The 14,373-nt window shown below is 45.0% G+C and overlaps 1 protein-coding gene across 1 annotated transcript in view; it reads right to left on the bottom strand.

Annotated features, from left to right (window-relative positions):
* The window catches only part of NEURL1B (neuralized E3 ubiquitin protein ligase 1B), a 101,290-nt gene extending 91,431 nt beyond the window's left edge, over positions 1–9,859 (bottom strand). Inside the window, exon 1 of the mRNA XM_052772009.1 lies at positions 9,708–9,859. Within this exon, the coding sequence (XP_052627969.1) occupies positions 9,708–9,768 (61 nt within the window). The 5' untranslated portion in view covers positions 9,769–9,859. The remainder of the gene's footprint in view (positions 1–9,707) is intronic.
* Between the last annotated feature and the right edge of the window lie 4,514 nt (positions 9,860–14,373).

The raw sequence follows: 14,373 nt of genomic DNA, 5'->3' as shown, positions 1-14,373 counted from the left end.
AATCACTGAAGAATACATATTTCACAGAGTCCCGTGATCTTGTAAAAGGACTAACAGAGAAAGAAAATCACACTGGGTCTCAAGGTTATCTGTTTAGCCTAAAAAGAAAAAAAAGGCATAATGCAAAACACAAAGACAGAGGTTGCACAAGAAATTTGCAGGGCCTTAGGGGATGAAAGACTCACTTACCAAATGGATTTCACAGAGAAATCCCACGAGAGAAAACAGACATAACTACATATAAACATATTTGCACAAACAATGTGAAGGTCCTGTGATGAACGGATATTTATACAATTTGCAGAAAGTGAGATGGAGAGAGGCTTATGGGCAAAAATAAGAGCCATGGCTGAGCTGTCTTGAGCGTGTAAAATCCACACCATTACAAGAGGAACTCATGCAGAGATTTCACCTTTCTGCTTTATTCGCAGACAGTACAGAGGAGCCACCATGGGATGAACAACTCTGGGTCTCGCACAGCCTCAGCGAATACCACCCGTCATGTTTTGCAAGAAGAGACGGCCAAGTGAAGCAATGCAGTGCTCAGTCAGGGACGATATCCCTCCCTATCACTGCTCACACAACTTGGAGACAGGAATGTCTTCTCCACAAACAGTGGGCTGTTCTCTAGGGACTTTGCCTGTTCTCATCACAAGCGTGTAAAGCATGGGAACACCCAACACCTTCCTTAGGTCAAGCACTTTAGATCTCCTGTGGCAGGAATAGTTCATCCCATTTTACCCCACTACAGTTCTCAACAACCATTCCCTTCTCCTCAATATGGGTATGGATCCAGGAGAGCAAGGATGGAAGCACACGCATATCATGCTCCTCCTGGCAGGCCTGGGGCAGCAGAAGGGGAGCACTGTAGGACCATGCTGCTGGTAGCACCGCAGCTCCTTTGGGTTTGGGAGGAGAAGCAGCTGTGCTTGAAAGCTACAAGTGATCACACCAATTAGGGATGTGTGAACTGCCTTCGCTGTCAGCCACAACTCAGCTCCTTCAGAGCAGGGGACTGAGTATTTACACCCACAGCCCATCACTGCAGCTATTTCTTTCCCATCCTGGAGGACCTGAGGTGCTAACTCAGGAGGTCACACAAAGGCAGAAGAGCCAAACTTTTAAAAAAAGTTGAGAAAAACTGCTCTAGTATAACTCACATCAGGTGCTAGCCTTTGCCATGAGCATCTGTGAGAAGTTTTTAGCTCCCCCACATTAGCTGTCATTTAGCCAAGTGATTCTCATCAGCCTCCTCTTAATTCTTCCATCCCTGCTGCCTCCTTCCACTGGCATCCCTGAAAATTCAGAAGATAGCCTCCACCCCCCACCTCTCCTACACCAAGTGGAAACAGCAACTCTCCAAAAGGAGATGTAACAGGGTTGTGAAGTATCCTCAGGTTACAAGGAGCTTGACCATGAGGCCTCTTTTTCCCTTGGTCTTTCCTACTCTGTCAATGTATTTTAAAATAGGGCTGTGCAGGGAGAGAACCAATTTTTAAGCAGTGTAATTTCAGAGGGACCCAAAAGTATTTTATTTTCTCCTCCTTACTGGACTGAAAAATGTGAACTGTTAATCTGGCTCAGATATAATGTTTTGTTTGTCCCTGAGCAAAACACTTGGGGAACTCTGGCAAAAGCAAGCAAAGGATTAGACTCCAAAGGATCAGACTCCTCCAGAACAGCTGCAGGAGAAGTTTCTCTTGTATCTCCCAACCCAGTGGTTAAAGAGCTCACCTGAGATATGGTCCCATACAAACACATACATGTTTCACACCAGGTGGAACCCTTCACAGGATCCCCTCCCATGGGATCCCTGTCAAAGCAGCTTTTACTCTGAGGGGCAAGGGAACATCCTTTGGGCAAAATAGTAAACCGCAAAAATGCATTGTCCTCCATGCCATGGGCAAGTCTTCAAACCTCTGGTTGAGAGGTGAACATCACTCAGTCCAACACTTAGTTTTAGTCCAGCTGTCCCAAACCAGAACACTTTAGAAATGTCAAGAAATGTCCATTGTCACATCAAATTTGTGAAAAGTTTAGTCATACTCCAACTACATATTTATCCAGTGAAAAATGACTCAATAGGGGCAAAATATCTATTTTTAAGTCAAGTTCATCTTCTCCACAAAAAATATTCGGTTCAAGACAGGACCTAAAAGGGCAGGTAGTTGCTATGCAACTCCTGACAGAGGATGGCAAGTCAGAAGGGTGCTTTCACAGAATTAAGATCTTTATAAAGTCGAACCAATCTCATAAAGTGTTATTTTCACTGTTTCATGTTCTATTTAATAATTATAAAAATCTGGCAAATAAACCCAAGTAACGAAGGGAGGATGTTTCTTAGAGCAGATGAGCCAGGATGTTTAACTAGGGAAATTCTGTCTTTATGGAGAAATCTCTATATTTTCACAAGATAAGAACTGTGCCTTTTTAAAGGAAAAAGTACTAAATGGCCAAGAGGACTTTCTTGCCAAGTTGGAGCACTTTTACACACCCGCTCCAAGCATAGGGCAGTCAGCACTGCTCACTCTGTCAGTCAGTGCAGCCCAGCCTTCGTGGATCCATAACCGTAAAAACACATTCCGGTTGCACCAATGTTACTGAAAGCACTCTGGGTCATTTTTTGCGAGTGGAAGCTGCTAGCCCAGCCAGACTTCAACATCAAGGAACATAAAATACCCAGACACAGTTCAGTAGAAACAGAATTGTGGTCATAGTATGCTTTTATACCCTAATAGTTTTGCTTAGTAAAGTAACTGCTGTCTTCCCTGTAGAGGAGGATACCCACCAGTGGTAAGGCAATTCTTCTGCCTGCATAGAGCACCATGAAGTTTTTACATACAACATAAATCATGCCTTCCCCTTTCAGGAAGCTTGTGTTGCCCAAGCCTGCCTCTAGCTTCCCAGCTTCATGTGACCCTGCTTTGCAAAGCTTTCAGGCAAGACTACAGCAGAACACTGTATACTGTACCTTCACCTAACAAACCCTCAGGGAACCCATAAAGACTGGCACAGAGACTCATAGGCAGCTGCTGATGAGAACCAGAGGTAACTCAACAGGATTTGGGAGAGATAGGGATATGCATGTTTAAAAGAAAAACAAAAACCAAAAAACCCCCAACAAAAACAGAACACCCCCCCCCCCCCCCAAAAAATCAGAGAGCAGATAGTGAAATGGTAGTGAGGCACAGCTCTCCAAATGACTGAGAATCAGTCGCTGGCACATAAATATTCCCCCAGATTTACTCCAACTAGGTGGACAACACTCCTGGACTCATCCTGGGCCATTCTGCGCAAGCAGTGATGGACAGACATTGGACAGTCATTGCTGTGCAGTGGAAACAGGACCACTGAAGATCTGCAGCAAATGGGCATCCATCTCCAGACACTGTTCTGAATCCAAGCTGCCCTGTAGCGCAAAGTCTTTCAATGCAGATTAATCTCCTTTCAGGGTCAAAGCTATATTTACTCATTCCTGGACATTTCTGTGGTATCTCTATGCCAAGTCCAAGCTCTTAACTTTAATTGCTTTTCTTATTCTCTTCCATGAATCACAGATATCTCTTCTCTGTCATTTCAGCAGTCAGGCACAACGTGGCAGCTGTAGATATGACAGTTACTAGAAGGAATTCAGACTGATTTTGGGACAGGCTGACCCATATTATTCACATCCTGAAGCAACATAACCCCCCTCAGGAAATGCTGTCAGGGAAGGAGAAAATAATGCCAGCTACAGCTTTTTAGCTCCCCAAGAACCATAACTGCTCCCACATTGATCCTAATGACAATCTGTGAATAGATCAGTCACTAAAGGGCAGCAAGAAAGCTGTTACTGGGATGCAAAATGGCTCAAAATATGCAGAAACTTTTGGTGTTATCACTTCGTAAGACATACGATTGTGCCACTTCTGCAGGTAGCGGCCAGGTGCTTTCAGCCAGGTAAAAGAAAGGGGTTGCTCATCTGAAGCAGAGATGCCTAACCCATAGCTCAAACACAGCCTGTGTCAGGAAAGGAGAGGTTTGCTGGTTTCTAATCATCCTGCAAGACAGACTAATGCACTATTCCTATCAGTCCATCATGACGGAGCAAATCAAAAGCCCCAGCCAGGACCCACCCAAGCCAGGAGTTGTTGTTCTCCAACTCTGAACAATGCGAGCCCTTTGCCAGCTTCCTCCTCCAACACAAAGAAAGGCAAGAAGGTCCCAATGCAAATGCCACTGGAACCAGCCACGCTGTCTGGCCAGCAGCAGACAAAATCCCCTCTACCGTACCAGCTGCAGTACAATTGTGTGCCTTATCAGAGCTTTTCCCCACAACTCCAATACACAGAGACACACGTGCGCACTTGCCAAAAATAGCAGCTGTGTTTTAAATAAGGGCAAACCCCACGGCATCCTGGAGGTGCACATCACAAGCAGCAAAGGAGAGCAAGTCTGAAGTCCAAGTCCCAATTTGAAGACACAAAGCACTTTCCAAGGGCAAATACCAGGGCACCTCCTAGTCCAGCCCACCAGGGACTGCTGGGGTTTGCTGGGATTTTTCTTTACCCGTCTGACACTGGTCCCTGAACAATGAGACCAAGTGGGCTCTCTTGTTTTTTGGTTGCCGGTGACTAACCTTTTGTGCCAGACATTGGAGACACACCCTCTGCTCCAGAGTCTTCCATAAACAAGTATTTGGACCAAGAATGCACTTTTTTCCCCCCTCCCTATCTTGGAAAAAAAAAAAAAAGGAAAAAAATTGGTTAGGAGTGAGAACACGGTTCTTTTCTTTTGTCCAGTGCTTCCCCAGAAGTTCCCAGCAGAATCAGCAACTGACTCCCAGATCAGCCCAGCATCACCACAAGCCTGTCGCTCTTTTCTGCTGTCTCTGGGAGAAGATGAAGTGTTAGAAGTGCAGAGACTGGGGGAGAATAGGAGAGCGCTCTGTGCAGAATACAAGAGAAGCCAACCCACAAATCTGTGCATCTGCATCAACAAAAAACACCACATACAATTATGGCAGGTAATCTTATTTTCAAGTTTGAAATAATTAGTTCTGGGATGGAGGATGAGAACCACAACCACTTACCCAGTACACCACATACAGCATGGAATGGCTGCGGGGAGGGAAGGGAGGCTATAATAATCTTATTTCTATTCAGCAAACCATACCACTCACTTAGTAATATTCCCACAGACTTCAGGATGTCGATGCAGGGGAGTTGCACTTTTTTTATCCCCTGCAAGGTTCTAAGAGGAGAAAACACAGAGGAAAGCAAGAAGACTCAGCCCAGCCTTGAATACAGCTCTGATAGCTGCTCCCAGATGGGTTCCCAAACCTCCCAACAGGATACTGTTATGCATTATCAGCAAGGCACAACTTTCCATGTACATTAATGAGAAACACTGCTGTGCTACCAATTTGTCTGGCTTGGTCTTGGCAGTATTTCGAGGTTGGAAATCCCATAGTTCACATAACTGGTGTATTCACCCCGCTGCTTAATCTGTCTTCACTTGAGGAGATGAACTCCATATATAAACATGCAATGCTGTATATAAACAGCCCCTAGGCCCGCGGATGGCAAGAATTAAGCATTGCTCCACATGTATATGCGTACATGTGTACGTGTGTGTCTGGGAAAAAGGCTGTTATTTGCTTGTTTATTATAGTATTCTAAATTGTAAATGCAAAATTAACCAAACCTCAGGCCGGGCTCCAACCTCACAGATAAACCCTGACCAGAGAAGGGTTGATGGGTAGACTTGCAGGCGACAGGATACTCCGCTGTTTGTTGTGGTTGGCAGGTTAGTAGAGATTTCACTCTTTCTAAAACAAAATTGGGGGAAAACAACTAAAACCATCCTGATTTCTGGAATAGAAGATTAAGAGGTGCATGGACCACAGGAGACCACGTTGGCTGGTGGAGCAGGGGATGAACCAGCATCCCATGAGAGTGAGACTCAGCCTGCTCCCAGGGTCACCTCTGCCTCAGACCTGGGGAACTCAGCTCCTTGGTGCTGAGCCCCCCCAGAAAACACATATCCCTCATGCACACCCCACAGTATGGCCCCGCACACGGAGCCCAGGCTGTTTCTTATAAAGAAATGACAACTGCTCAGATGACATTTTCTTGCTCATTCTTTACAGAATTTGCTAACTTAAATGAAAACAAGTCTCCTCTGATTCCTTGAGATTTTTCTCATGCTTTTTGGTCGGTGGTTAAATTCTTTTCACAGTGTTAACACTGGCTTCTCTCAAAAGTGTCAAAAACTATCAAAAAAGGGCAAAAAAAAAAATCAAACAAAAAACCGTATAAACCTTAAAAGGGGGGAGGGAATTCCCACCTGCATCACTGAGCAAAATCACCTGAGTTCTTGGGCAATAAATGTGGCTGGCTGAGCAATCCCGCTGGCTGACGGCAGCAGGCTGTCTGGCTGAGGGATGGCGTGTGTACCAGCAGCAGGTCTAGTTTGTGCAGAAGGAGCAGAGCATGCCACATGCCTGTGACGCGCACAGACACCGTGAACACCTCCGCCTTCGAGGTGGAAAGGTCAAGCCCCTGAAATAAGAAATGATCGAGGCAAGCGTGTGACCTGAGGCCCAAATGGCCCATGCTCTGCACAACTCCTGCCACTTTTCCTCCAGCTCACTTCGACTTGAGACAGAGGTTCCCGGACAGTGCCCTTTGAGATTCACCCACATGTCACTTTTTTCCTGAATAAAGACTGGGAGGGGAAACGAACGAGAAACTCCAAATTTGGCTATTTTAAATACTCCATATTTTGGAGGAGGGGTTATCGCAGGCAGCATCCACTATACCAACACAACTCCTCCAAGAAAAGCAGTGGGTAGAAAACTCTGGTCTCCAGCTGATCACTATTCTGGGGACAGAAAAGAACAACAACAAAAAAAAAGTGGAAAATAAGAAAAAATGTGATGCCTGGGTGGGCAACCAAAGGTTTTATATTCACAGCCTACCCTATATCATTGCATGTTGCATTTCATTGGGCTCAGCCCCTGCTGGCTGCAACCAGATAACGAATTCACCAAAGAAATAAATATAGTTGGAGACATTATGTTTATCCTGCATCCAAGATAATCAGCAAGTGCATGGCATGTACTGTGCTCTTACTGACTTGTTCCCAAGTGTCTCCAAACAGCTTTCAACAAAACAAGAAGGGAATAAAGAGAACCCAGGGAGATGACAGAATGAATAAATTAGACACACGTGGCCTCCTGTATTCATGTCCCTGTTTCTTCCTGAAAGGAACAGAAGCTGTGCTGTTACCTAAGCCCATACCCACAACAACAAGGCGTATGGTTGGAGCAGGTGCCTGCAGGCTTTGGGCGTGCTGTGGGAGGTACGCAGTGAGAAGAGTGCCTTGAACTTCTCTCCAAAATGCAGACAGCTGGCCTGCCTCCAAGTGTATCATTGCATTGTTAGAAGAGCTGCTTTTGTAAGCACGCGGTCTAAAACCCAAGCACTGGTTCTGTGTACGTGCACACCATGAACCCTTCTGAAGCAGACGGAGCTGTGCCCTCAGCCTGGGCTTTGGCACATGATGCCCAACGCATCTGCCGTCTCTGTGCCTTCTCCCCCCTGCCGCTACAGTGGAAACCACCGTCAGCTACAGAAGAGCTGCAAGAATTAATTCTGGAAAACATGTCCTTGGGCAGGTGCTCCTAAAAGGACTTCTGCTTTCAAAGAGATTGGACATATCTAGGCTACTCCTCAAAAGCAACCAAGGTGAAGAGAGCTTTTGGAGAAGGTCACCAGTCGGAGTCAGAAGGAAATTCCTGCAAATTACAGTTGTGCGTATGGAGACAGGTGCAAGACCTTGTTAACAATTTGAAGGACACACTTTTGCTGGTGATTCAGGGGCAGATGAAAGCACTCAGCTGACGGAAGCAGCATGTTTTTTTCTTCAGAATTTGAGCTTTCTTAACAGAGCTTACTGTCCCAAATTTGAAAGGGATTTCTTTTATGCTCTTTTGCAGACAGAAGCCTACAAAAGAGCTCCAGAAAGGACACGCTTGCCGTCACAGCAGAATTGCACATGGTTTCTCTTGATCTAGGAACAGTGGGGGGGGGGAAGTTTGACTGCTTTATGAGTCACATTTTAATGGCCTGGAAGGCAGAGAATTTCAGAAACCACACGTGTCTATCTCCTTTAACACAGCACATGACAAGGCACTGGACCAATGCTTGTTTCTTTTATAGTTGCTATGTCTTAACACAAAACTCAGTATAAACCATGAAGGTTAAGTGCCCTAACCAATGAACCATGGCCCTGCTGCATTCTCTTCAAGTTTTTTACCATGTCCATCACCTGAAAGCCAATAAGGCTCTTCTGCAGCAGGATGCAGGAGGGAGGGATACGAGAATTGCTGAAATCAATCACAGTCAATTCATTCCCAAGTGTCTCCAAAGAGCCTTCAACAAAACACAAATGGAGATGACAGTGTGAAGAAATGGGACACGAGTAGCCTCCTGCATTTGCCTCCCTGCTCCATCCCCAGGTATGGGGAGGCTGCACCCTTAACTGCATGTACACACATCCTAAGTGACAACAAGACACACCGTTAGAGTAGGTGCCTGCAGGCTTTGGATGCATTTTGGGCGATACATGGCAAAACCAGACAGCCCTGAACCTCTCAGAAATACAAATATCTGACCTGACCAGGAAATACTACAGGAAAATTCTCTTGGTTCTAATAAAGCATGGAGTAATCGACACATTGCAAAGACAAGCTGGGCTTGTCTTTTTTAAATTGTACTTACTAACACAAAATCTAAATCTAAGTATTAGGAATTTCCTTGCAGGAGCCCAGAGCATGCTGGAGAAGTTGAAGAGCAAGTAGCTGGGCCCAGAGGCCACAGTCTGACAAAATACCACCTCATTTGCTAGGAAGCAGACTCAGCTTAAGAAGCTGGCCCTGGTCCAGAAAGCATCCCGCTCAGAGCTAGACCTTTCCACAACTTGCAGCGCAGCCAGAGCCCCAAACAGCACCGGGGGACGAGAGCAGGCGGAGGCAGCCCAGGCTTTCTGCAGAAGCCAAAAGTTGCCTGCTCCAACCTCGCCAGCCCAACCAGTGGGAGAAAGTGCAGGTTTTGCCCCAAGGACTGATAGTACTTACAAAGGAGGGTCTAGAAATAAAGCGACCCAAATCAACAGAGAGCCACGTTGCCAGCTCGGGTAAACCTAGGCAGCTCCACTGCAGCCAGTTGAGGTGCATCAGCCTACCAGGAGGAATTTAATTCAGATTCATTACTCAGCTTCAGGTGCAGCATGTCCTATCTGGAACATAAAGAGTGACTTGTACAGTCTGTCTAGCCCCTTTCATCACAGAAGATTTTAATGCTCTGGGAGGATTGTTTTTACCCCCCAGCACAAGGCAGTTGCTACTGGAGCAGAAGGCATCAGCTGCTTTAGCAGCACACAGGCCAACTGCAAATGGAGAAAGCTGTAAAAGCAGGAGAAACTATGCAGTTTTTCTCTCCAGACTCAAAAAAAGCCACTAAAATTTGTCCAGAACATGAAGGCCTTACAGTTACCATGAGAAAAGATGCCAGGGGTTTTAAGTACCTTTTTGTAATTGTTATCTAACTGTTCTGTACCTTCTTTCACATGGATTGCACGTACTCCCAACACAGCAGATAACCACTGTGCCAAAACCTGGATGTGTTAATTACAGAGTTTTAGGGCAGATTTGGCATTCCTACCTTGCCAGCTGCTGTACTTCCCTCTGTTTGCTTCGTTCCTCAGAGACATCGTGCCGTACATGCCCAGACACCTTCCTCAGTCGCTTATTGCCAGAGGGCTGCTTCCATCACAGAAGCCGAGAAAGCCCCCAGCGCTCTCACACCCACTCTCCAAGGAGCAGCAGACCCCGGCAGCAGGTCCTGGCTCTGGTTTCAGCTCTCGGACACTGAAGCACCTTCCTGGGGTCTAAGCAGGCAGTACTCCTGCCTTCGCATCTCAGCCTCCCACAGGGAAACCCAACACCAGGAGCAAGAATGAGATCAAATCCCCAGTGGAAAGCTGCAGCACCTGCCTACCGTATGGGCACAAAGGGATTAATTACAGCTACGCCAGGTGACTGAGTATTCATAACCCGAGCCAGGACACTGGCAAGCGGATCGCTGCACTGGGGGGATCATCAATTATGCAAAGAGGTACATAGTTAGTGTAGCTTGACCCACCCATGGGGTTATTAATTCTCCATCTCATTAACTCCACTTGAAGGTCTACTGATAGCTAATTCATATCCCTTGAGATCCCTCTTCTAAACTCCTTTTCATCTGTTTGTCTAAAAACATTTGGCAAGTACTATGAAATTTAGAGGAGCAGAACTTTCATTTTACAAGTGGGGAAATGGAGGCTTTTTTTTTTTTTTTCCCCACAAGCAAGTTCCACTAATTCACAAAAAAACACAGAAGCCAGGATCTAAGGCAAGCACCATCAGCCTCCATGACCATGGTCTTTGCTCACTGGATGACACAAGGCTTGGCACATGTCAGTAGGCAGGAATAGAGAAGCAAGTTATGAACCACACAGCAGTTCTGGAGTGAACCAGCTTTAAGCCATCACCACAGGAGAGAATTCATCCCCATACTGTGTCAGCTGAACATCTCTAGTAATTAATAGGGAACAGGAGATGCAGGTGTTTTTCAGTGCTAGAGAACATCTGACACAGCAACCTTGGAAATGAAGGTTTCCTCATTACAGTGTTTTTCCTCACGAGGCTATAAGGACCCCAAAATTTCATACTGACAGCAACCAAGCCAGACTTTCACCCTGCGTCCTGTGTTATTTTGTTGAGGGTATCGGCCAGGAGGCTAGCAAGATTCTTTTCGTTAGGACCAGGGAAGAGCAGAGATATTTCACATAGGCAACCCTGCAGTTACCCAGTGGCGTTTCAGTTGAGGTTACCCAAGTCTCACTGGAGCTGTCTAGAAGTAAGAAGCTCTAATTCAATTTCCCAGTACAAATACATATCCACCACAAAAGAGAGGTTTGCAAGAACGATTAAAGGATTCCAGCTACAAGGAGAATTCCAGGCAGCCTTTCCATCAGACCATTAAGAAACTTCTTATTCTTAACACTGAACAAATAGATGCTGTTTCTGCAATGGCTGTGCTATGAATAGCTTTTTTTTTTTTTTTTTTTTTTTTTAAATACAAACCAACTTTCCAGATGTACTTAGAGACATTCCTCAAGAACCAGACTTCATACTGCCTCAGGAGGACTGGATCCAATCCCAGCTCCAACACCAATTCCCTCTGACCTGAGGCAGTTCACCTAACTTGCTGCTGCTCACAGCATGACCTTCTTTACAGGTCTCAGTGGTGCTGTGAAGGTTAATTAGCTGAGGCCATATGTGTTCAGAAAGACATCTACATGTCAACTGTTAAGCACAACAAGATTCTTTAGACATCAGCTTTTAAGAACAAGTTTAGGTGTTACTATCATGTCAGTGAAGAATATTTTGAGAAAATTTGTTTTTTTAAAACAACAATCTTAATTGAGATACTTAAAAGCATAACCCATTTTTCTCTAATTTACACAGACATACTTATCAGGCAGATAAGCAGTAATGCAAAGAAACTCAAAAGGAAAAGCAAAATAGTGAATAAGGCAGACATAAAAAAAAAACCAAAACCCAAACCAAACTTATCCAGAGGTGGCTGCAGTGTTCCACAAACATTGTGTCTGCCTCGTATCCTACTCCAGCAGCAATACTGCTTCTTTACAGCCTCTGCTCAGAGAGGCAGTGGGACTACTGCTATTAATTTCAGTGGGTCAAGAAAGTCCTACAGATTGGCAACTGTTTGCTAGTCCAGTCATGTACTTTTATAAATTAACGTCCTGCAGAAATAAGTCTGTGCAGGCCTATTCAGCTCCAAGTGAGCAAAAGACTACATGTCCCCAAAAATGAGCATCATAATTAATAACTAGATTACTTCGGCTGCAGTCTCAGAGCTTTTGGTCCTCAGAGTAGTACTTCAAACTGAAAGCATTTCTTCACAGTTTGCTTTTCTGTATGCACGTGGCACTCCAGCAGCTCCATAAAACCCACACTAGGCAAACCACAATGACCAACCCAACCACCGTCCGGGACAGTCAAGCTCTATATTGCTTATTCCAGTAATGAGAATTACAGAGATGCCGCAGCTAAAATGTGATCAGTCTACCAAAGTAAGGAAAAGAGAAAGTACGTGTGCATTGCTGCTCTAATCCCACCGTTTTGCGCAGCTGTGCAGCCAAGGCAAAAGCTGGGTTCCTGCTTGACAGCTCCTGGTCTCAGGACATGACCGCACAGACGGTCATGTCCTAAGCCATGCCCTACAATAGGTACCAGCATCTTTTCTCAGGCCAGGCATCGCTAGCAAATACTCATCTCCCCTCCCTTCTCTCTCCCTCCGCCCTGCCCAACTAATCACCAGCAAGGCTTTTCATCCTCTCTTAATTTTCTGTTTTGCTTCGTACCACCCTGTCAGTTTTGTGCTTGCTTCCTATTTGGGACTGAGGCAGGAATCCAGGCCAGAATCTTGCAGCAATATGTAATTAATTGCAACTACTCTCACAGAGGCTACAATTTGGGCTGTTCAGCCAGACACATACACTCTGCAAATAACAGTTCCAAATCACTACTCCTATTTAGCAAGCTGTCAAGGTCCTGGCTGTTCTTTAGCACATTAAAGCTGAGAGCGTAACATGGTTTTTAAATCAGTCTATGAAGTATACTATGGGTTTGTACAGCATGTAATACTTTATCTAGAGCAACACAACCCAGAAGGGCTTTTCACTTTAGAAGTGTAAACCACTATTGCTTGAGCAGGAGAATTAAATCCATTAGAGCTGACTCAGAGGCAGGTCCTTATCCAGAATGCCAGCCGCCCACTGGTAAGACATGATCTCTATACATTTAGCATACGTAGGTAGAACAGGGAGTGTGGCTGACTCTGAGGCTGATCACAGTACATTCTCCTGCTACTACACAGCATACAACTTAAAATGGTACCACCACCAGCACACCCCCCCAATCAAAATAATTTAAGTAATTTAGGTATTTGAACCCTATTTATTTTCAATGTAGATATAGGCTCCTGAGACACTTCTGAGGGCAGTATTCTGGTTCCTCTCAATATTTAACTAGCAGTTAAAGAAATAAATAAAACCCACGTCACAAACAGACTTTCAATATCTAGAGCTCCAAGGCCAGTGAATGATCCAAGAGAAGATACTCCTCTGAAAAAGTCTCATCTGTCTTCATAGTTTTGGATTAAAACCTCATCCCAATAATATCACCACCAAGACAGAATGATACTTTTATCTGTAGCTAGTATCCATATCAATAGATACACTACTTACGGAATTACGCCAAGGCGAGTTAGTAGCTTATTTATGTTTTTAATCTCATACAATTTCAGAGTGGTCCACAAAAGCTGGTAAGAGCTACCAGAATTAGCGTTCTGTGAAAGACATTCAGTTGCAAGGGATACATGACTTGCCCAAGTTCACATACTAAGTAACTAGCAGATCTAGATTGTAAACTGTAAAAAAATGGCCAAGTAAAATAAAAGTATTCATTCTTCTTATGTGTGCTAGACAATCTCACCAGTAAATGCTTGAGATTAATTAGCTACAGCTGCTAATAATTTATAACTACTCAGAGAAACTTATCTTAAGAGACATCACATGCCTAACACTAGTGTGCAAGAAACAGAGAAGGATGCCCAACTCCTATTATCCTTAGCAGAATTAATTTTGAGAAGCCCAACTGCACAAAGCCCTTGCTGGCTGATGACCCAGCTGGACAAAATATGCCATTGCAGAGACCCACTTCAAGAATCACAGTTTCTCAACAATTATTTATTTTCAAGTAGGAGGAGTATTCTGTTGAGGGGGGAAGCAGCATGGTTCTTGATGGCAGTGAGCGGCTCTTCTTTTTCAGTGCATATTTTATAGAGGCAATTTGCTTTTCTAAATGTTAAGGAAGAAATATCTCAGGAAGGAAAGGGTCCAGACCTCACGTACGCGGGTAAGCAGCTGGAGTCAGTACAGTAGCTCCCCCAGAAAAAGCAATGGAAAGGACAACGCAGCATTGAGGAGATTAGGAGTTCCTGGGAAAGCGATAGCAAGGAGAGCTGGAGCTTTCACTTAGTTTTGCACCACTGCTATTACTAGAACAGTGATAACATCATGCATTAAACAATTAGCGACTTCCGACCATGCATTCCCAGCACCAGCTCAGTATCAACCAACCCCTCGGTCTGGAGTGGGCAGCTGATAAGAAACTCCACTTGGGATGTAGACTGGGTGAGCTCACTGCCTTGTACAGCATGTGGGGAAGGAGCGAAGGTCCAGCTCTCACCTCAGGGGTCT

The sequence above is a fragment of the Harpia harpyja genome, chromosome 20, assembly GCF_026419915.1.
Source record: "Harpia harpyja isolate bHarHar1 chromosome 20, bHarHar1 primary haplotype, whole genome shotgun sequence".
Lineage (NCBI taxonomy): Eukaryota > Metazoa > Chordata > Aves > Accipitriformes > Accipitridae > Harpia > Harpia harpyja.
Note: the sequence above shows the minus strand (reverse complement) of the source record. Positions and strands in the feature narration are given on the sequence as shown.